Source organism: Nasonia vitripennis, chromosome 1 (genome assembly GCF_009193385.2).
Source record: "Nasonia vitripennis strain AsymCx chromosome 1, Nvit_psr_1.1, whole genome shotgun sequence".
In the NCBI taxonomy this organism is placed as follows: Eukaryota; Metazoa; Arthropoda; class Insecta; order Hymenoptera; family Pteromalidae; genus Nasonia; species Nasonia vitripennis.
The window spans coordinates 27,077,041-27,100,074 of record NC_045757.1 but is presented as its reverse complement, the minus strand read 5'-3'; the positions used below and the strand labels follow the sequence as shown (position 1 = coordinate 27,100,074).

The window sequence follows — 23,034 nt, the reverse complement described above, 5'->3', positions numbered from 1 at the left end:
ACGGTGAATAGGTTTGATAAAACAAATGGACTCTTGTTTTGATTACCGAACGAAATAACAAATAACATATCGGGAGTTCGAATTCGTACGCGGAATGGAAAATCAATAACCCCTTTATCAATAGTCGTCGTGTTTGCCGGATTTGACGTTCCAAAACGTTGAATTCTCTATCTATAGAGGTATGCGTACGCAAATTAATTCCCAGGCAAAAATGTGATTTGAGTTATTCACGCTCTCATGAAAAATCTTATTGCGACTAACCTGAATAAAGTCACTCGGAAGAGCGTCCCTGGTAGAAACGTTAACGGTTAATAAGCTAAGTTGTGGTTAACAATTTAAATAAATAAGAATTTAAACATTATAAATGCATAGATATACACATTAACTCAAAATAAAACAGAACATTTGCTTGAAATTTATAAAATGACTGTTACAATTCAGAAATTATAGAAAAATATCTTGCGATCGTGAAAAATGAAAATATTTGTAATAAAACATGCAAACGTTTTAATGCAAGAAAAAAAGGAAAAAACAATTTTTAACTTAAAAATAATACTGTGTTGGTATAATAGACACGCATCACTAAAATATTAGCAACATTTTGCTTTATTTTGTTACATTCAAATTTGATAATAATGGTCAACTAAACTTAACTTTTTAGCAGTTTTCACTCGTTAATTTTCTACCAGGGGTGACAGAAAATTCTCCATTAAACGCGAAAGTTCTCGACCAATAATTCCGGCGAACCGGATAAAATAATCCGCGTGCATAATCAATCACACATCACCGAATCGATCCCCCCACCCCTATCTACACTCTAAAAAAATTCCTTTCACGCAAACGACTGCGCACGATATCGGTCGTCAATCGCGCAACGTATAAAGCAGCAAAAAGCATCCGTGTAAATTGGCGCTTATCGCGCGAGGTCATCATCATCCGATGACGCCGGCCCTCTCGAGCCATCAAACGCGGCGACCCGTCAATCCTTATAGCCGATAATTCCCTTTGAAAACAAGCGACCGCGAGAAAGCTAATTGAGGCTGCTGCTGCTGCACGCGCCGGTAATGGTTGCAAAGTGCGACAGACAGTGTGCGGGCCGTGCAATGCAAGCAGATTAAGCGGTCGGCCATGTGTTCTCTGCGCATATGTAGGGGGTGGGAAGATGGGAGCGAACTATTTTGTGTGAGAGCCGCGACGCGGACGTGCATGAATGGGGTAATTGGGGAATCGATTGATTATGCGGACTGCGATGCGCTCTGCTGGGGAAAAGTTGCGAAAATATGTATAAACAAAAATTAAGTGCATCACAGAAAAATCAAGCGGAAGAAAAATTATTTCAATTTCTGTAAAAGCATTTCGCTCGCAATATTTACAGTCGGAATATTTGTCTATCATGCGTTTGCAGAGCTCGCGTCCCCCGCGCAGCGAGATGAAATGACACACCAAAAATGCGCGCACGGGCTCCTGATTTTCACTCGTCGCTATTTGATTTGGCCGGAAATTTATATTATTTCAAAATAAAATACGTCTAACAGTATCTCTGATTGCGCGTGGAAATAAATCAATGCTCTCGTCCGACGATGTCAATGGCATGCAATGTTGCCAACGCGAAGGGGTGTGTCATTTCAAACAGCAGTAATTTCGTTTTCAATCCGCGATGATACTTCAAGCGAACGCCTGTCCTGTACTCGTTGAAACGCGAGTCACGTCAACTGTATCGAGTTTTCTCAAAAAGTCGCAAAGTACAAAAACCAAAACAAACTATTAGGGCGCGAGGTGCATTGTCCCTCATTCCGTCAAAACCACCCCGTCTATCTCTTTCCCGCCCATCTCGAGCGTCAGGTCCGTTCATCCCGAAACAGCTTCGGCGAGCACTGAATGCAGCTTCGGCAAACAATAGCCGCGCGACTTCTGTAACGATAGCGTTGTCGTCGCCAGTGGCGACGATCGAGCCGGGGAAAGGGAAAGCACGCGCGCGACTTCAAAAGCAAAAGCTGTTCGAATCTGCCGGCAGATAACGAGGTAAAAAAGTTTTTCTCCTTTAGCCGGGCGGCCGATTGTTATTATTATCATCGTCCGATGCTTACCGTCATTAGCGTGTAGCCGACTGTATAAATAAAATAATCGCCGCGTTTTTTTCTCTAGCCCCTTTTATACGAATGGCTCAGAGGGGACGTTGCGAGCTTGATCCGGCCGGTGATTTTTTTCCAGTTAACAAGAAGCTTCGATGTCTTGAGGGATCGTCTCTATGTGCAAGTGGCAGATCTCGATGACACGCGAATTTTCGGATGTCGATCGCAGATGTAATAATGCTCGGTTATCGATTTCGTTACAGCGAAATTGTTAATCGTTTATTATTTTTTAAAGCGGCTTACCTAGTAGTTCGTATACTGCACAAATGTAGCTTTTCGACGCGAATTCGATGTCTCTTTATAAGAGTAAAAAGCCATCGACAGAAACAAATAATACCACACAAATCTTCAGAAAAAAAATCCGACACACCTTTCGATAATAAGCTTCGCATCTTTCCAAAATTCCAAACCGAACGCGCCATCTCACAGCGCTCGTAACCCATCTCCTGCACATGCATAATTCCCCGTTAAAAGCCCTCTCCGCGGAGCGATTTTTCCCTTAATCGTAAAACACGGCTGGATATAAGCTCGCGCGTTTTCCCCGCGCACATTGTCGCCGGCCCTAAATCCTCATCATCGTACCGTTCATTCTCCCTCCCGTCGTCTCGCGCGAGTAGCATTTCATAACAATCCCCGTAAATCTAAAGTTCACGAAAGGACCTCGGACTATTCTGTATCGTAAACATCTCTAATTAATTGTCCCTCGCACGCACTTGAAGAAAGTTTAATTTCCAAGGTGCGAGAGCGTCCGTCGGTAATCGCGACTATGCGAGGAGAGCTAACGCGCAAGGAGCAATTAGCGATCGCTAATTAGACGCCGAGGCGTGTAGCACGAGTGCGCGCGTGTGGAGAAGAAAGAGCGAGAGATCGTCGCAGTGCAGAGCTCCGAGTCGAGTTGACGAGTCGCGTTGAAAGGCGGAAAGTTGGAGAGAAGATCCCCACGCGCGTTGCTAAGGGGATAACATACGCATAGAAACGCGTGTGCTACGCATCGTTATTATTATTATTATTATTATTATTATTATTATTATTATTATTATTATTCAGATTTGCGTTACCTGGTTTAGGATTCATTTTTCCTCTTATCGGAACTGCTGAACCAGGTCTCGAGCGGATCCTCGCAGCCCTCCAAATCCTCCCTTCCGCTGCGCGTCACGAGTTTGCCCTTGTTACTGAGAACAACGAGACTGGGTATGGAGAAAATCTGCATTTTCCTCCTGAGCTCGACTGCCAGCGGACCGACGGGCAGAGCGTACCTTTTTCTCCGATGAAATTCAATTTATCAGCGAAACTGACGGACGTGCATACATACTGCAGGGACACGGGGACTGTGACTTACCAGGGCCCGTGATGTTCGAGGAAAAACCGCGTCATCCGCTGATTATCCGAGTCTGAGGGTACGAATATAATCTCGAGCTTGACTTGTCGCGACTGCGCCTCCTCGTGCATCGCCTTGAGCCGTGGCAAGAACATCTGACAGGGCGGACACCACGAGGCTGAGAAGTACAAGCCGACATACTCGGAGTCCCGGAAAATCTCGTTCGCTATGACAGCCTCCTCCTTTGTATTTATCAAAAAGTTGCCGCGCAGGATTTCCATTTTTTTTCTTCTTTTTCAATTTTCTCCTCTACCTCGCTGCGCAGTCAAACGTGTCACACTGCGTGATTTTCGCGGAAAACATTGTATAGGTTAAAACGATGTGCGTGGTAACATCGTGGAAACAAAAAGCGACGACTACTCTCATTCGAAAATAGACTGTTTTCGTTTCTCGTTATCTCGTCGGCGGGGGATTGATGGAGAAATTGAGAGAGAGAGAGAGAGAGAGAGAGAGAGAGAGAGAGAGAGAGAGAGAGAGAGAGAGAACAGGGCGCAGATTTTTGTTGGGCTGAGATTGACTTTTAATCGGCAATTTTGACTCAAACGAGAATCCGCGCGAAACCGGCGAATTTTCTGCGGTTTAACCGTCAATCCCCCGTGATTAACGTTCCAAGCGAGCGAGCGTTGTTTGCATTGATAAACACCAATCGCTCGGTATTTCATTTATGCTGCGCTGCGCTTGCCGAGCTATTCGAAATAAAATTCGATTTTCCTTTTTTCCGCTCGCGCACCCACAGAAAGCCTCGAGCGTTCCTGAAACGCAATCAGACTTTTCTTTTAATGAAATAATTAGAAGTGGAGGAGTATGCGCTTTATCGAGCTTACTTTTTGTGTAATGCCCGGCAACAAAGGGGATTTAATCAGTTGGTTCTGATTGATTTCCTGTTTACTTTATTTCTCTCTCTTTCACGCGTTTTCGAACAAATCGGTAACAAAAACTCGATAGCGTATACGCACGGGGTTCCACGAGTTTTCCTTCTCGTCGTGTATAATCTCCCGCGATGAGTTTAACTCGACGGCTTACACGTGGATAGTGAAGGCACGTCGCGTTATACCGCGGGATTGCCGCTGGGGTCCTTACTTAGTTTTGAGAGCGGACAAGGCCAGCAACGGCCCGAAATTGGTTGCAAGCTCACAGCTTCGATTCCGGATGCAGGAATCTCAGTTATCCCGTCGCGCTCAGCAGAGAGAGAGAGAGAGAGAGAGAGAGAGAGAGAGAGAGAGAGAGAGAGAGAGAGAGACAGACAGAGTAGCTGCGTTAATGCAAAAGCCTGTACCGTGCTACCGCCTCCTCTCGTATACTCTTATGATAGCGCAACGGAGCAAGTTCGACTACCTACTGCGAAATTGAAATGGCCTGTAACGCTAATGCCTTTGAGTGTGCGTATGCTTGTGCGTAACTATACACTGCTGTCTGATTATCGATTGCTGTCACGGGAAGATTCAAAGGGGAGAATTCGGTGTAGCGCGCGGATTCAAAAGTGTCTAGCTTTTTCAATCGTGGAATAAAACGAGCTCGTGTTCAGGTCGGATTTACAAATCCGCGGTTGTATAACGTAGAGAGAAAGGGTGAGAGAGGGAGGACGCGCGAAAAAAAGTCAAAGCTCCGAGCTTTTGAAATTCAAAAACGAAATTGCATAAATCCACGCGCCTCGTTCCTCGTTAACGGACCGAGAAAAATCGATAGTCACCCCCCACCTCCCTCATCCCCTCTCGATAGGGTTGCATTCTATGCATGTATCATCTCAAATCCATCAAAGTTCCGCCTCGATACCGCAATCCGCGAATGTACTCTGAAAATCCGATCGGTCAAATCCTTCCAACGCCCGGGTGTGTCGTTGCATTTTAAAAGGTTACAACGCGAGAGCGTCATTGAAAAAGCCGTACGGATTTTCTTTTGAAAAATGCCTATTCATTCCATCGGCCGAGCTTTAGATATTTCTTCGAATGTCGCGCAGATTCGCGGATCATAGGTACGAACGTTGCCAAATGATTTGGCGCTTTATTTTCACAGAGAGACGTCGGTTCGTCTTTGGATGAAATACATGCTTTATAAAAATAAGAAAAAATGTTTATTCTTTCTTTACTGCAAAAAATATTTGTAAACAATAGTCCTGTTAGTATTACCGCGCGTGTATGTCTGCGTATGTGTTTGAATTGCTGACCTCAAAAAGTGAAAATTGAGTAAATATGAACAAGGCATGTACTTCGCTATATTGTCGCGGGAATCTCAAAATTTGAAACTTACTTGTGTGCCAAAGATATTTATTTTAAAAACCTGTTGGGGGTTTAAATCTGAATCATTAACACTGACAAAAATGGCCCTTATACTCTCTCGGTTTATTTGTTCAAACAGTCAGAGGTAGATTCACTTCAAAATTCTGGCAGTTATCCGGAAAGGCACGTCTAAAATCGTTATTTGCTAGTACAATTTCGCAAAAGCAAATAATTGTTTAAACGAATGACGAGTATAAAAAATCATTTACTCGAACATCCCACTTCTCAACAGCTGACTCCACTGGCACAATGACCGACTCGCCGCTATCAGCCCTAAGGCGCTACTCGACGCTTAATACAAACAAAAGCAATCGGGAGCCACAGGCGGCAGTGGTATTTGGCGCAGGCAACGCACTGAACTAGCGCGCGCGTGTGTGTATACGTATAAGTCCGAGCTATACAGGGCAAAATGGACATCGGAGCGCCTTGGCCAAACTCTCCCGAGACTCGGCGGAAACAAGCTGCCGGCAATCTCGGATTCGTTAATTTGGTAAACAGTGCGGTCAGGTGCAGGGAGCGCATAGCTACGCTATCGACGACTCGAAGCTCTCGGCTGCAAGCTCGCGCCTTCTGTGGCTTGGCCCTCTGCGGGAGAATTCCTCTTGTACACGGAGAACTGAGAAGTGCGCGCCAGACTGACTCGAGTAAGAATTAAAATCTCCAGCTACGCTCCTTTATTCGAGCTTTCAAAAGAAACGTGCGGTTTTCACTCGCTCACCGCATACGGGGTGTATTAACAATAGCTTTGAAGTGGATAGATTAGATATCTCGAGTGCAGGAAGAAAATTCATCAAGATCCGGATTCAAAAGATTCTCGAAAACTCGAAAGAAAAGAGCACGGTGGAAGCTTTCTCGGAAAACCCTCAAGAAAGTATACAAGAGAAAGCGAGAAAGGCCGCGCATTTTCCTCGAGCGAGCTCGACGGGAGTTTGGCGTGCTGCGCTCCCTTATCGAAATTCTTAATTAGAAAATTTTAATTATGTTTTGAAGATGTATAGAGAAAGGCGAGATAGAGAGCCGCAGCAGCAAAGGACTCCGGCATCCTCGCGCAGTCTTTATCTACCCCCTTGAGCACTGCATCGTCAAGATAGCGGATTTGCCGAAAAGCAGCAGCAGCAGCAGCTCCGGCAAAATACCGAGCCTCCTTCCAAAGCGTCGAGCCATGCGGGGGATCGTGGAAGGCAATTAAGCTCGCGCGCCTCACTCGCGAAGTATATACACGCGGAGAGGGAGAGCGATATTAAATTTCGCGGATACGCGCGCGCGCGTGCAAGCTTCTTCTTCGGATGACACGCGGCTTTCATACCTCGAGACCCGTAGGCGTTTTATGAAGGTACCTCCGCTGCAGGATCTCTCTCTCTCTCTCTCTCTCTCTCTCTCTCTCTCTCTCTCTCTCTCTTTCTCTCTCTCTCTCTCTCGAAGAGTTCGTGCATCGTTTTTGAATATGAAGTGGGCTCGGATTTGTAGCTGCGCGCGTGCATGTCTAGGCTGTAGGTTTAATGAAGTGGGGACCTGATGATTGGCTGACTTTACGCTGACGAACTCTACTGAAGGATATTGTATACCTTCGGTTAATCTCGTGAGCTTATTGGTATGCTATCTTGAATTATTTGAAGCACATAGGTGTGGCGAACGAAGACAATATTGACTTTTGCAAGAAAACCGCGAGAAATTCAAAGCAGCTTTTGATTTTACATTTGATTTGATCCTGGGTCGCCGCAGGAATACCTGGAATTTCTCTATATCCCCAGCAACTCATCCAGATACTCCCCGTGATGAGGTTTCCCTTCGGACTCAGATTCGAAGTTTTTCGATATGATCCTTCGAGTTTCTCAATGTTGCCTAATTGTTTTGAAAATTGACGGTATTTGATACTCACGAGAATGTTACCGCAAGGACTTGTACATCGTGCTGCACGCTATTATTGACGTACGCGCAAAAATTAAAGCGCGATCTAATGGAACAAACGAGCAACTTTAAATCCAACATTCAGCGTATAAATACTGCACGTGCTTTTAAAATACCGCTAAACACAACAAAACTACGAGCATCAGACCCAACACAGTATACAGCAGGAAGCAGATAAGCCTCTGGCAAAAAAGAAGCAAAAATCGCCGCGACTCTTTATACTTTGGTAAAATCGGCTTTCACGAGCCGATGCGAAAGAGAGGAGACGCTGGCGGTGGCGAGCCAGCGAGAGTTTATAACGCAATAAATTGCGGTTCGTTAAGCAGTTAATGGAGTTTGTCCGCGCATCGGCTCTTCACGCAGCGAGAGCATGAAATTACGAAGCGAGTGGTCGGTCTTTATGTATCGGAAACCGCAGAGTTGCCAGACTTTTCCGAGGCCTTTTTTTACCTCTTCTGTGACGTTGTACCTTCCGCTCATATATTTCGCTGCTGGATGTGAAAAAGATTGATAAGAAAACTGCGGGATTCATTGGTCGAGTTTTTTTTTTTTAATGCTGTTGAGGAAAATTATCAAATAATCGAGGCTTCAAGGTGAAATATAAATGCCATAAATAACTAGTCGATCAAAACAAACTCAACCCGAGAACACGCGTTCCTCTCGAGCGCAAGCCCGATTTTTCCCTCGTACCTCATCCTCGAAATTCAGAGTCTTCTCCTCGGCAGCAGCCCTCTAATTCTGCGCTCACTCTCGCATCCCTTGTGCCTTCGCGAGCCAGGGTGTACGTATTCCACGGAGGATTTCTCGGACTAGAATCTTACCGGGGCGAAGAGACGGAAGAGTTAGGCGCGGATCGTTAATTCCGGTACGAATATGCCGAGGGGGCCGCTAGTTACTGGAACTTTGCTCTTTCTTGCGCTTCTTATTGCCCTTGGTCATCGGCTGTGCTCCGTCGATTCGCCATAATTATTCAGCGTCGATCGTTTAATTTTTTACTCGGATTTATTCGTTATTGTGGATTGAATTATGTTGGCATTAGTCTGATCAAACTAGGCTATGACTATGCTAATTAATAACGTTGATTTTTTAATGATGTGCATAATCGATACTACTTGCACATACAACTCAGACAGCGGCACAATCAAGTTCAGTCCACCGTTCGAAAAAAAAGCTAGAGCAGAAAACCTGGCAACGCGTCGAAAAAGAGAAAATTACATAGGCGACAATCTCGTCATTGATTTCGCATGCGCACACAGTACAGTCGAGTCGAGAGTCGTCGTGTCCGTCGTCGGGCAACAGGTCCGTTTGGCGTAAAACGAGTCGAATTGCGGTGCGGCTGCGGAAAACGTTACGCTCGGCCAGGCAGCTCTCTCTCTCTCTCTCTCTCGCTCTCTCTCTCTCTCTCTCTCGCTCTCTCTCTCTCGCTCTCTCTCTCTCACTTGCTCGCTCTCTCTCTCGCTCTCTCGCTCGCTCTCTCTCTCTCTCTCTCACTTGCTCGCTCTCTCTCTCTCTCGCTCTCTCGCTCGCTCTCTCTCTCTCTCTCTCTCTCTCTCTCTCTCTCTCTCTCTCTCTCTCTCTCTCTCGAATATTGGCTAAAAATGCAAATTGCCCTCTGACTGGCCGTTGCGGCGACTTTTCTGGCCGGTCGCCCGCCGCCGCCGCCACCGAGTTATCCATATCTTTCTCGCTCTGCCCTCTGTCCTCGGCCAGTGGCTGTGAAGTAATTGAAAAACACGCGTCATCTCTCCACTCGCGGAATTTCCTCTGTCACCTCTCTGCGTCATGTTGGCGCTTCCCCGGCGGTATATTTCGCTAAATTTTTTTTTAGTTTTTCACCGGGGTTAACGTACTGCGGAGTATATGAAATTAAGTTTTTTCGGTGAATATTTTCGATTTCACGGCTGCATAATTTTCAAGTCTCGAATTAGTACGTTTACTTTTATCTACTATACCAGGAGCGATTAAACAATTCATGGTTTTATCGGCGGTGAAAAAGTTTTATTAAATATGCACCGTCAGAATGTCGAATCGCGTCAGTATCGTTATTACGCGATCGTCAATAATTTCGCGATTCTAAAAACATTGGTGTACCGATGATGATCGAATAATCACTCGCATCGACGCTACGTCCATCATTTATGCAAATCAATATAATTATGCATTGTAATATAATTATCGAATTAATGGAAGCTTAGTCGTACGCGGACGTTAATTTTCGAACAGATAATCTTATTTATTAACGAATTCCTTGAAAATTAAATCAAAATCTCGCTCAAACCTTATAACATTCGCGAAATCCGCTCCTTTAGAAAAATGGCATCCCTGTTACGCACAATAAAATTGATATCGTGTTCCCAAGCCTGATTCCGGAACAAGGCATCTCGCCGTACTAATTCCCGAACCGCCTTCCGAAATTCTCTTTCCCTAGCAGCCATCGCTTACACATAAAACACAAGGCTCTCACAGATCGGCGGCTCCTAGCTCGAGGCTGGCTGCTAGCACCGCGTGAGGCTAATCTAAGTTTCGAAGCCGAGGCTTTAAGTCGCATCGGCAGTGGAGTACGTGAGCACACACAGCCGGCTAATCTAGCGTAGAGCCGTCGCTACCTCTCTCTCTCCCTCTCTTTGCAATTGTCAAAAGGGAGAAAAGCCCAGAGCGAGAGAGAGAGAGAGAGAGAGAGAGAGAGAGAGAGAGAGAGAGAGAGAGAGAGAGAGAGAGAGACGGAGCAAAGCGATCAGCAATTCCATCCGCCGGCGAGCAGGCCAAATCCCGGGCAATATTATCTCGCGCTTTGGCCCCTACACGTGTGCGCGAGAATATGGTCGATCGGCTTTGCGCCAAGATTTCCGCGCTGAGATTGGCTCTCGAGGACGAGATCGAGCTGAGAGCGCGCACCTGTTACGCCGTGTGTGTAAAAAGAGTCGTATAACGATTACATCCGCCAGATCGACTGTTAATTGGGAATCCTGCGTACACTCGCTATACGCTGAAAAGTTCTCCGCGTGTAATCTTCGTCCCGGCCCGTTTGACCTACTTATCGCTCAATGTACGACGGCGATTGCGTCACCGCCTGTTTAAATTAGCGAAAGATAATGATTATATCGCTGCGGTATTCAAAAGAGCCGCGGGCGAAACATATTTACGCGCGCGAGCATTACTTCGAAACCATGGAAGAGAGAGGGGCGAGGAGAGAGAACGTCAAATTGACCCTCTGGCTCGATATCTCGTAATAATTACGGCGCGATAGCCGGCGCTGAAAGGCTGGCCCGTTGAATTTTCCAAAACCGCGCGCTGCAATCAATCAAGCCGTCGCTCGCGTATGCAGCCGCGCGGAGGCCTGCACGTGAATCGAGAGAGAGGAAACGTATACGCGAGCGTCAATTCCGCGGACTCTTTGACGTCAACGCGTGTCACTTCCGACTCGATCGACGTCGCTGCCATAATTTACTCCGATCGTCATTATCTCCGGCCGGCCGATTTCCTAATCAGCTCCCGACAGCCCGCATCTGCGTCCTTTCTTCCTCTCAGTAGCCGCGTGAGAGATACTTACCGCGTCCTTCTCTCTCTGCATTGTCGTTCTCGCGATAATACCCCTTCGATCCGATTGTCATTTCTATGGCTGTGTGCGACGCGGCTTCGTGATTCATGTCGCGCGTACGTCCATATGCATCTGCGATACTATACGGATTCGTTTTCGAATTATTATCGGCTGTAATGCGATTATCGGAGCACGCGTCCGTGCGCTGCGACGGAAATGTAAGGAAAGGTGAGCGAAGCGAATCCCCTTTGGCTTTGGGAAACTTTTACCGGGATGTAAAAATAAAAAAATAGGCGCGCGTGCAAAAAGAGCGTTTAAAAAGAGATTTCTGGAGCTTCGAATCGCTTCTTTCGCGCATAAGCTGCCTGAAAATCCGACGGCCGGAATTTTTTCAGAAAACGCACGCAAGCGCGTCACTTTTAATCAAAGTTAAATCTTTAAAGCAGCCCGGACCTTTTTCCGCGTTCTCCGCTGGGTGACATCCGCGCGCATAGAGGGAACTTTTTTCCTCGAAACTTTCTCGTGTAACCCTAACGGGCTTTCGCAAAGCTGTATTAAAAAAATGTGAAGCCTGAATCATTTTCCTATCTCCCCTAAGACACCTGATCCCTAAAATTATAACAATAAAGTTCGAGATGGAGAAAAAATGCATAGCCACCCGCGGAGAGAAGCGAGAATACTCCTGAAACCCCTCTCACCTGCGCAGGCCGCGCGACGCTTTAGCGAGTAAACCCGAGGTAAGACCGGGGGCTGTGCGAATCCCGCTATTTTCCACGGCGCGTCTGTCCACACTCGGCCCCTTTCCACTTGTACGTGCCTGTACATATAGCTCTCGGTAAACCTCGCACATAACGCCCCGCAAATCTTAATGGATTAATTTTATAATTGGCTCGTCTTGTAATTGAAGCTACCTTCCTCTCGCGCTGCTCTGCGGTGTATAGTGAGAAAGAGAAATGGAGTTGGATGAAAGTTGCCGGAGGTATATATATAGAGCTACGGAGCTCGAGTCCAGGCAAATATTGCGGAAGGTTGATGAGTGCGATGACCTGATAGGTTTGGAGTAATCAGACTCGCGGTGGAGTATAAAAAGAAACGCTGCGCTGAAATGTATTAAACGTTCTGTTAATAATAGTAATGAAAGCTGTTGTTCGACGTCGCGTTTGTTAATTGAATAATATAGCGTTACAGGGAATATCGCACAATTAACACGTTCATAGAATGTTCGTATTCCAGCTGAATTTTGTATCACGATCGCTTAATAGAATTTTCAATTTTGGTAATAAAATTATTTATGCTCGCCCGCTAAATCAATTCGGAGATGTTCCGTAAATTTTAGTGGCTGGCAATAACAGCTCGACTGTTCGATCTGGCCAAATTTCTATGCGCTATGATTTTATTACAACTGCGGATCGTTTCAAATAGAGAACGAAAACTCAATGCTTGTTTTGCTTTGCTTGTTTCAGGTAGGTGAAGTACAAACACAAATTTAATCAATTTTTAGAAAAACCGAGTGAATATCAAAGGTATTAAAAGTGGAAAACGAAGAACAGCCCGACGACAAGATGATGATGGCCAACCTTCCACCCGTTATGCTTCCAACCCTCCACGACTACGGAATGCTGGCGCCTACCCTCGGAATTAAGGTAAATTTCGTGATCCTCCTAATACTATACACTGGGAGAAAAGTAGGGGCGCTGTCGACCTAAAACGTGTCGCGCAGCGCGCCGCGTCTCCGGATATGCTGGCTATGCTATGCAGTACGCGGGCGCTCTGCTTCGCCAGTGTTGTGGTTGAACAGTCCTCTCTGTTTGGGCGCGTGACTCGACCAAAATAGGCGCACGTATCACGCGTATAGGCGCGCGTATCACCCGTGTACCGAATGTATCGCTAGACACTAGGTTAGTGGAGCTGCTCTTCCACTTTTCTCCCAGTGTAGTTCTCAGAGCGGTTGCGACCAGTAAGTATATGTTACATGGGAAGCACAGTTCAACGATAAATAGAATGTATCCAGCGCGGATCCATTAAAGATTGTTTACATTTGATTCGGTGATTAAAAAATGCGAGGATGAAAAAGGCGCGGGGACACCTTATATCGGAATTCAATATTTATTCCCTTCAAGGCGGGCGAACTTCTTGTTATATGTTGTTACCAAAAAGCGACTACTTTCGATTCCTTTACGAGTTCCCCAGACCATTCCGAAGAATAAGATCAAAGCCCCACTTGCTCCTTACTTTCTTCTTGCGCTTTGATAGACGTATCATTCTGAACGCTCCCTTTGTATACGCATGTATTCCCCGTCCTTTGCTTTCTCGCTAAACAAAAGAGATACAGAAGACACTTTTGATTGGCAGTTCTCGAATTGTTTGTGTACCATGTGGCAATCGTGTTTATACTTTCAAAAGATAATAGTAAAATATTTCTGGATAGTAGTGATGATACAATAAAATATTTGTAGCAAACAATGAACACCGCCGTAGTGGAACACGATTTGGTTCAAAGTTAAGATTAAAAATACTTTTAACGAGCTCGAAATATCATAATTCCCGTCGAAAATGCTTCCATCGCAACTTCCAACGCTAGCTGAAATTTAAATGATGAAGATCCTATTACCGCAATTAAATAAATTACACCCACTCAAGACTCGGCGTCCCTTTTCTCTCTTCTTCCAGCAGCAGCAACATTAAATAATACACACATCCATCTCGGGATTCTCGGCCCCCTCGCGGTATCCAACATTTTCCGTGCAGCCCGTCGATTGTTTTTTCTCTATATATACTCCCTCTCAGCCTACAACACAACACAACAGCAGCAGCAACAGCGGCGGTGGCTGGGTATATCGAGCCGTGCGCGTGACGCCGAGAGAAATTAATTAAAATTCCTCCGTAAATATTCCACGGGCCTCTCAATCTGCTTTCTCTCGGTTCTCCCGGCTTCATAGATAATTCACCACTCAATTTTGCCAGGGCGTTAGCTCTGCCGACCGGAGCTTCCTCGCACATTCCAGCTACTGTATACACCGCCGTGTTTTGCCTGTCCGGCCCCTATTTTTCGCAGCTACGGTCGTTGCTCTCCGCTGCTATTATCCGCTGCCTGCAGTTAGGGGGTGTCGACATTACCGGTGTAGCGATGATAATTTGGTCGTTCAATGTGTGACGAGCGTAAGGGATAAAGTCTGGCAGTTTATCCGGCTTGTTATTCATTTAGCAAATACGAGAGCATCGGTTTTAACGAAAAAAGCTTTTTCCGCGTAACTCGTTGATGCGGCGGTCGACGCATTACGCGCGTGCGTGATCGTAATGAACGTTAATCCCCCAATCATTTTTTTTACCGTCGATAAAAGCCTCTTTCGTTTTTATTTTTTCGAAATGAAAGAGAAACGCTGAAAAATCATTTGGGGGTGTTTTCGTTAACACCAGGAAACATCGCGGTACGGACGATCTTGACACTCGGAAAAAGCTATCGAGAGGAGCATCGCGCCTATTAACACCCGGGCTGCTGATCTGCATAGCAATTATTTTTTTAACCCGACGCTTTCGATCGGCGATCGCGGAGTTTACCTTGGCCCCCTCGAAAGGGAAAAAGAAGCTTCAAAAGCAGAGCCGCCGTAAGAGAAGAAGAAGGAGACAGGGGACACTTTCAGAACTCGAAGGCAATTAAGCTCCAATGGTTTCTGGCGTCTGTTCGGCTAGCGCCGAGCGATAATTAAAAAGATCCTCCGCCGCGGCAGAAAATACAGCATCAGCCCTCTTTTCTCTTATATATATGTAGAAAAAAAGAAGAGCAAAAAACATCTCCTTCTTCTTCTTTTATCCCGGGCGTGTGTAAGCGGACTCATTGTGCGCGTCGACTTGCCGTCCGGTCCCTCTCCCTCTCTCACTCTCTCTCTCTCTCTCTCTCTCTCTCTCTCTCTCTCTCTCTCTCTCTCTCTCTCTCTCTTTCTCGTCATTATGTAACGTTTAAAACGTTGCCTCGCGCCAAGCAAAGAGCTACCGCGCACCGGCGGGGACCGTTTCCATCCAACCGGCGCGCGGCGAGTTTTCCTTCACAAAAGTGGCTCGAACAAAAAGCTGAATAACATTAAGCCGCTTATAATGTATTGCCTTAATTTTAATACACAATGCGAAAGTTCGCCGCAAGCTCCGTGCGCCTGAGTAGATAAGCATGAATACAGTGTCTATAGAGCATACACACGCACACCCTCTCTTCGAGGAACGGTTTGACTGATGCCCCGAGCTTTTACGCGATACACATAGAGTATAAAGAGCACACGGTCTTTTTCGCTGTTCCGTCTTGCGGCTCTCGACGCTTTCTTTCCCTGCCGTGGGGTTTTGTGGCCGCGCGGACCTGCCTTTCAATTATCGCGCTAGTCAAGAGGAAAAATTTTCCTTAAAGCCGCCAATTTACGTACGCAGGCTGCGAGCTTTTTTCGCTGCTAAGAAAGAGCCAGAGAGGCGAAAGCTTTCACGTCGGCGATTTCGCTGACGCGCGCGCTTATCGCCCGGTGACCGAGCAGTTTCGTTCTTCGAGAGAGAAATTAACGATTGCGGTAGTATAGGGCTGACAAGTTCGAACGAATTTCTACGCGCGTTTTGTTGGACGAGATGACGGAATTATTGATTGCGAATCGGGCGATGTGTTGATTTGGTGTTTTTTGTGTATAGTCGGTTACGCGCATAAACGATGTTTTGATGACTCGGGTTTTGATCGTGCAAATATTTTATTCCGAGCGACGTTCGTATAATGTTCGAAGTAAATAAACGTCTGACCAGTTTCGGGTATTACTACTAGTGTACTCACTCGTACATTTTCGCCGAGATAAAAGAAAATACTGCGCCGCTGTATAAAAATTGCCCGCAGGTACTTCGTAACAACGCGCAAATATTCCGTCGCAACAGGATCCACGCGCGCTGAAATTCCATTAAATATCAATTTTAAGCTCCAAACACAAACAAAACAAAATTTCATCTCACCCCGTTCTCCGGCACTCTAAAGTCATTAGTTTCCCCACTTGGAAATTCACTTTGAAACTCAAGAAAAATACACACACAGCGCGTCGCTCGGCGAAATTCCTCCGCCGGAAGTACATTTGAAATTCTATAAATAGAATCCAAAATAAGCGAAAGAGCTTGGCGGCGTGCGGCAAATTGAATAAGATTACGAAGCTTCGAAAAAATTCATCGCGAAATCCCTAAAACGTATCAAGCATTCCTTCTTCGCAAGCTCGCGCGTGATTATTCAGCGGCTCGATCGCAAGCTCCAGAGCGGTGTCCATACGTGCGTTACGAGCGCTGAAAAAATACCAATTTCATGGCTGACGCGCAGTTGGCACTTTTACATTTTCCGCCCGCGCACGGCTGGTCTTGGAATATTTTCATTGCATTAATCGAGAGCGACTGCACTTTCGGTTCGACGCTGCTGCGCAGCGCTACTGTCAGGATTTTCATAGGCTGCTCGCTCCAGGCACTTCCATCAGACTTTGTTCTTTTGCCATGTTAATGTTCTCTCCTCTGTGTAATTTCAATGAAAGTGGCATAACAGATGACGTCGCTGTCGCTGTAGAGACTCCATAGTTATCGCGCATTTTTTCAAAGAAAAGGTTTGCAAGCTCCGTAGGTCTGACATTTCCGCGAACAAACTCAGGCCTAAACCCTCGTGAGCATATACGTATTGCAAGTACACACACACACACACACTCACGCACGTGCACAGATACAGCCTCGCGCGCGCTTAATTACGCGCACACACTCGAGCTTGCGTTTGCGCCGGTACACATATGGACAGTAGAGAGAGAGAGAGAGAGAGAGAGAGAGAGAGAGAGAGAGAGAGAGAGAGGAGCAGTGCGTGTGAACGTAAATAGACACCGGCACAAACAGAGGCCGCCGCCGCTGCTGCTGCTGCGATCTCTCATTCCATAAGTGCGGAGTGCAGGGCCTCCCCGGTCGGCGTACCTTCGTTTGCATACGCAAACAGAGGAATTAGGAGCAGACATGTAACGCCTTCGCGTCCGAGTCCGGCTCTCTCCCTATGTCTCTCGCGCTCTGGCTTTAATGCCCCGTTATTGCCTTTGTAGCTGCATACCTGCTTAATCGCGCTATTGCACTCTCTCGTCTGCCCTATTGGCGACCGGATACTGTATTCCCGCTGTGTTCGTAAACGTTCCCTTGGGATTTTGGCCAGTGATGAGTTTTTTTTCGTTGCTATTTTTTCGAGGCGGACTATTTTTAAATTCAAATCTATTGGCTTTTCACTTCTTCTCGAGACCATTCGACGCATCAACTATGCAAGCACGCTAATGGTTTTTCAGTTTCGAATAATCTAGCCCGTTCTGTTTACGAAAATAGCGGATATTTGCTTCTGAAATTCGAAAAATAGAAAAATAATTCATGGAAATAATGGCTTTCAGCGAGAGATTTTTTCCCGCGCAAATCCTCTCGCCGATAAAAACTAATATAACCTATTCAAATCCGTGAAACATCAACCTTCGGATGCCGTCTTAAATTATCTTGAGTATACCGCGCCGCACAACGAGGCAAGCCTGCAAATTTAATACCTCCATCGACGTATCCTATTTTCCACCCCCGCGCTCGCGCGTAATCCTCATTCGTCCCCGAAACAAAAACGAAAGGCAAGCGCAAGTTATATCACAAAACAACAACAGGCTTCCGCTTCTCCAAAATAAAACAGCTTGGAGCAGAGTGGCCCAAACTTTCGTGAGACTTCCGCGTGCGAGGATCATCAATAAATTTCAATTTAAAAATGCCTCGCCCCCCTCCCGGAAGAAGAGGAAGAGAGAGAGAGAGAGAGAGAGAGAGAGAGAGAGACCAGTGCCCTATACTCCTTTTATCATAATTCGAACTCGCGAGTTTGTTCGAAAAATTCTCGAGGAAGAGGAGAGTGTCTTATTTGAATTTTCACGAGGCAGTAGCGCGCCAGCCGCAAACTGTCGGGCGCCCATTGAATATTCCATAAATAAATCGGCGTTTAATAGAAAATCGGGGGAGGGCAGAGGCGCTGCTGCCGCCGCGGCGCGCTGTGTCTCATCACTCACTGTCAGCGCCCGGTCGTGTGAGTGGATATGAAGTGCCGACGAGGCTTGCCACCCTGGTATCTCAATAATATTCGGTTTATAAACATTGACTAGCTCTCTTATTACGGCTCGGAGTTATGTGCGCCTAGTGCCTGTATCGGAACGCTGCGTGCGTCCTCGATCTCCCGAGAGAGACTTCCTTTTACTCTCTTGATCATTTTTCTTCGACCGAGTTGTAGGCCTCGCTGTGACAATGCTTCTTGTTGTATTCTTGATGCTTTGACTTTTATAGTCGTCGCCTGCTTGATTCGCTCCTTGCAAAAGAAACTTTTACACCGCCTTGAGTAACTTACAGCGCTAATTACAAGCGATTTACCTAACTTTTTCTCCGCGGCGCTAAGCCTCTTCCACAAAAGTGAATTGCTCAGAGCAGCGTAAGCCCGGAAATCGGCACAATAAACACCATGAGCATAAGTTCTTTTCGGCCTGCCGATAACAATTAGCCGACACGGCGCCTCGCATTTTTCGAAGCCTCAATTAGGCAAAAGAGGCTTGCGCGCAGTTCTCTACCGAGGAAATTAAAAATCGTCATAATGACCGGTCGTTCTGCGTCCCGGCACCGATTGCCAGATACAGACATCGAGTATAAGGATCGCAATTGAGATAACGATTACTACACCTCAAATGCGAGTGGGGTTTCAGATTTAGCCTTTGAATTTTTTCTTTCCACGTCGAGCTTGATGAATCCAACAGAGTTTGCGTAACAATCGAAAAATTATACAACAAAATTACAAAAAAATAATGTACTACACAAAGGCCTTGTAACAATAAGCAGGGCAGGATTGATCTTTCTTTTGTATCCATTATGTTTTCAATAAGCTCTTGAAAAAACAAGCGCGCAATCTTCCATTGTACCGACTGCGATATTGTCTTTTATCGAAAGCTCCGAGCTTTGTCATAGCAATAATTTAATTATTATCCCCGTGCGACGCTATACTAAAAGCTCCAAGCTCCCGAGCACAAAGGCGAAGGTTTCATTAGCGATCAACATTATTTTTCAAAACAACAAAAATACCCGCGCAAACTAATTGAAACACAACACTCCTTTTGAACGGCTTCGAACCTTTTTATTCAACGAGCAATGATTATTATTCTTTCATCTCGAACCGCGAATACCTTTGATCCCTTTCACGAACGCGCCCGGGGTCAAAAAGTTAAAAAAAAAAATACTTTCGCATTTCCAGCGTGTAAACACCTCGCTCCGGCGGATCGCAATACGCGTGTAACCTGTCGTTAATTAAAAAGTAAGCGTGTCGGAAAAAGCGCAAGTCGGAGAAAAAAGCGCAGCAGCGTTTTATTATCCCAGTTAGAGAAGGGGCCGGACTAAAACAATAACCATTGTTGGACTTTCACGGCGGCACTTGCAGTTCCCGCGTTTTTGTGTTTGCTCGTAGCGAGTTTAGTTCTATATACACGGTAAACGCTCCATAGGGTTTTGCGGCCGGCCGCTGCCGTTTTAAATGCATGCAGCTTTTTAATTACACCGAGAGCCTCAGCGCCGACGTTTTCTTCTTTCCCTTTTTTTCGGACGATACTGCCCGGCAGCGATTTACGATTTCCATGGAAATGGGAAAACGCCGCCGCCGCGAGAGGAGCTTCGCTGAGAGACGACGGAGATTTAGGGGACAAAGCGCAGCGGCACGGTGTCCTTCGATCATGCTGCAGCTGATATCTCTCCGCGCTGTGAAAAAGTAGTGCTGCGGGGATTGATCGTCGAGCTTTGTTTCGACGCTGGCGAGATGTATTGATTATTGACGCGATATTGTGGTCTTCGGGCGATATGGTGAACGACTGACGTTTGTCGGATTATTGTACGAATATATGCGTTTGGTGATTTAGATTTTAGTGTACATTTTTACAACTTCGATTCGCTCGTATTAACCCTTTGTTTTCGTTTGTTTCAGGTGAGTGTCTCATTGGCAATTTGAAGTACACCTGCTACCATTACTTTATTACGTAAGTAATACTCACATTACGGTAAAACATGATCGATCAGAACAAATTCCGTCGTTTTGAAAAATAGGAAAAAAGTAATTTCCGCGAATTACACAATGATAACAGTAATCAAGTGGATAAAGGACCACTGCAAGCATAAAGCAAGCGCGGTTGCCGGGCACCGGCCGTTTGCTGCTTTCAATCAGAGCGATTCAGCTTAGGCTAAAGCGCGATGTCCTCATTAGCGGAAGTGCTCCTCACCTGCGTCAATTAATCAGATTGTCTTTACTCGCCGGCGTCGGGAGGTCCTTAGTCGCTTGTCTCTGCAAGTGTTAACTCGCGATGAATGTATACCATGTGGACTTTGATTCGGCTCCCGACGCTACGCTCTTATCTAATCCGGAAGAAAGTGTTTATCAGCGGTCTTTGTCACCGTGAAAAAATGATCACGATTTAATAATCCCGGTAATATCAAAGCTCTTATTTGCCTTGCATACATCTACAAAGATTTCTTCCACATGTCCCGCTCAAAGTCAAACAAAGGCTATAGCCGGGTTACTATGGTGAAATGGCCCCCTTGAAAAATGTATATATGTTATATACCATTCGATGGGGGATAAAAAAAAACTCCCATAGCCAAATTTTTAGCTCTCTGCCTAGTGCGCATGCGCAGTAACGTCGATAAACGTGTTTTTTTGATTTTATTTTTTTCTGAAGTCCCTATAGGATAAAAATTTTTTTAAAAATTCACATTGGTGTATTTTTATGTCATGAATAACTGCAATTTTTTTGGGATTACATAACCTCAAATATCGGATCTAAAAAAATTATTAAAGTTTTCAATCGATATTTTGACCCCCTTGTTTTTGAGGTGCAACTTTTTAAGTAGACTTTTTTTGTATACTTTTTCCCGTTCTTTACGATGGCACTAACGTTTTTTCCTTAAAAATGGTGGCACAACTCGATTTGAGCCAAAAACTGATTTTTTTGCCATTTTTTCACGTTTTTAGCTGGTTATGTTACAATTTAGTTACTAAAGTGACTCCTTTTGAGTAGTTTTGCATATCTTCCCATGAAAACATAATCAAATGAAATATTTTGTTCGCTCCAAGTCGTATTTTTTATATTATCTTACATTTTCAATGATGGTCTTATCAGAATTTGAGGTAATAAAGGGTTTCTCTCTATATATAAAAAGAATATCGCCGCTGTCAGTGTCTGCTTTTCTCTTTAACCTAAAAATGCCCTCATTTGAGTGATTTAACGCCGAAAAAGGCCATTTTTGGTACCATGTAACCCAAAACTAACCTAAAAATGTCATAATGCAAGGGTTTTCACGCAAAAAAGCCTGTTTTTAGCTAAACATAGCCTTGAAATCGAGCGTTTGAGGGTACTTTTGGCGTCTTGTGGTCTTAAAAAGGCCATATTTGGCTTATCTGCCTCTACTTAATTGATTATTCAAAATCTATTGACAGTAATAATTATCAGGTAAAAAGGAATTGAAGTTAAGTATGTTCAATTCGTACAAAGTATAATTTATTATCTTCATAGGCTATTTAAAATAAATTATGGAACGTATACAAGTAGCTTTTTAAAAATAACGAATGTTCACAATAGAAAAAATGATTCACTCATCATTGTCACTATCTTCATCAATACACACTTCAATTTGATCATTAAGAAACATTTTAGACAGAATTTCAGCTGGTCGTATGATTTTTGATAAATATCTTCCATGTGAAAGATAATAGATTATGGCAGCAATATGCGCACAACATCCTATAGTACGGTTACCGTTAGCACAATCACAACAGTGTCTTAAGATGCTAGAATAACCAATACCATTTGGTTTATACTCAACGAAACATTTGTATTGTTTTCTGTTAATATGCCTGGATTGAACTTCAAGTTTGAGAATATTGTTAGTCTCTTTTGAATATCCAATCTTCAAATTATTATCTGCGTCAAGCATTTCCGCTAAGTAAGATATTGTCTGTTTAAGCTGATATGTTCCTGTAAACAGAATTTTCAAATCTTTTATTGTTAATTCAGGAAAGTCTGGTAAATCATACGAAGTTATTATTTTAAATGGTAGTTTCCGACGACTCCATCTTTTGTCTGCTACTAAAACTGCTAATGTATTTTCAACATTTTTTCTAGATTGCATAGCACTAAATATTTCATCTTGCATGTCTTCATCAGAATCTAGGCGTTTGCCAAACAAGTTATTTAAGTAGCAAGAAATTTTACAATAAGATCCAGTATTTTTCACCATTGTATTATCAAGTTTGTGATCTAATAACCTATATTTTTTTCTTTTGAACTCCGTGCACTGCTTCAACAACCCATCGCAGTTTTGTCGTGAATCTTGTTTCATTTGATTCTTGCGTAGAAAGTTGAGATTTTGAACCTTTGAGTGCAGGCATCAAAACAATATAACCCATATTTTCTAATTTTTGTTTAATGTCCCTGAAACCTCTATCCAGTATAAAAATGTCCCCTTGGCGAAGAAGTTTCTGTAAAATATTCTGCTTCTCTTCCAATATTTCAATCAGTATTGTAGCATCATTTTTATTTGCAAGATATGGACCTAACTGGTCAACAACATAACCATTAGTAGTACATATAGTAAATGGTTTAGTCAGAGGAACTTTTTTTTGGCCTGAATAAGATTTTCTTTGGTACTCGTTATTAGAGCTTTTTTCATGCCTTATATAAGTACCATCAGCAATCAAAATAAGTTGTTTACCAGGATGTAATTTCTTTGCCATATTAGAAG

At 44.6% G+C, this 23,034-nt stretch overlaps 2 protein-coding genes across 11 annotated transcripts in view; one reads left to right on the top strand and one right to left on the bottom strand.

Annotated features, from left to right (window-relative positions):
- Positions 1–3,883, bottom strand: part of LOC103317263 (probable nucleoredoxin 1-2) — a 74,024-nt gene extending 70,141 nt beyond the window's left edge. For 3 of the 5 annotated variants that reach the window (XM_031921120.2, XM_031921122.2, XM_031921121.2), the window contains exons 1-2: positions 3,472–3,833; positions 3,191–3,388 (exon numbers count right to left, since the gene is read on the bottom strand). In XM_031921120.2, coding sequence (XP_031776980.1) covers positions 3,196–3,388; positions 3,472–3,731 — 453 coding nt within the window. In that variant the 5' untranslated portion in view covers positions 3,732–3,833 and the 3' untranslated portion in view covers positions 3,191–3,195. Of the gene's footprint in view, positions 1–3,190; positions 3,389–3,471 lie in introns of all 5 variants that reach the window. The other 2 variants (XM_031921118.2, XM_031921119.2) reach the window with 2 other exon arrangements.
- The window catches only part of LOC100119465 (polypyrimidine tract-binding protein 1), a 455,850-nt gene that overhangs the window by 221,840 nt on the left and 210,976 nt on the right, over positions 1–23,034 (top strand). For 3 of the 6 annotated variants that reach the window (XM_032595739.1, XM_032595738.1, XM_008214648.4), the window contains exon 2: positions 12,696–12,875. The exons of 2 other annotated variants lie outside the window; for them this stretch is intronic. In XM_032595739.1, the coding sequence (XP_032451630.1) occupies positions 12,795–12,875 (81 nt within the window). In that variant the 5' untranslated portion in view covers positions 12,696–12,794. Of the gene's footprint in view, positions 1–12,695; positions 12,876–23,034 lie in introns of those variants that run through there. One more of the 6 variants, XM_031921111.2, reaches the window with a different exon arrangement.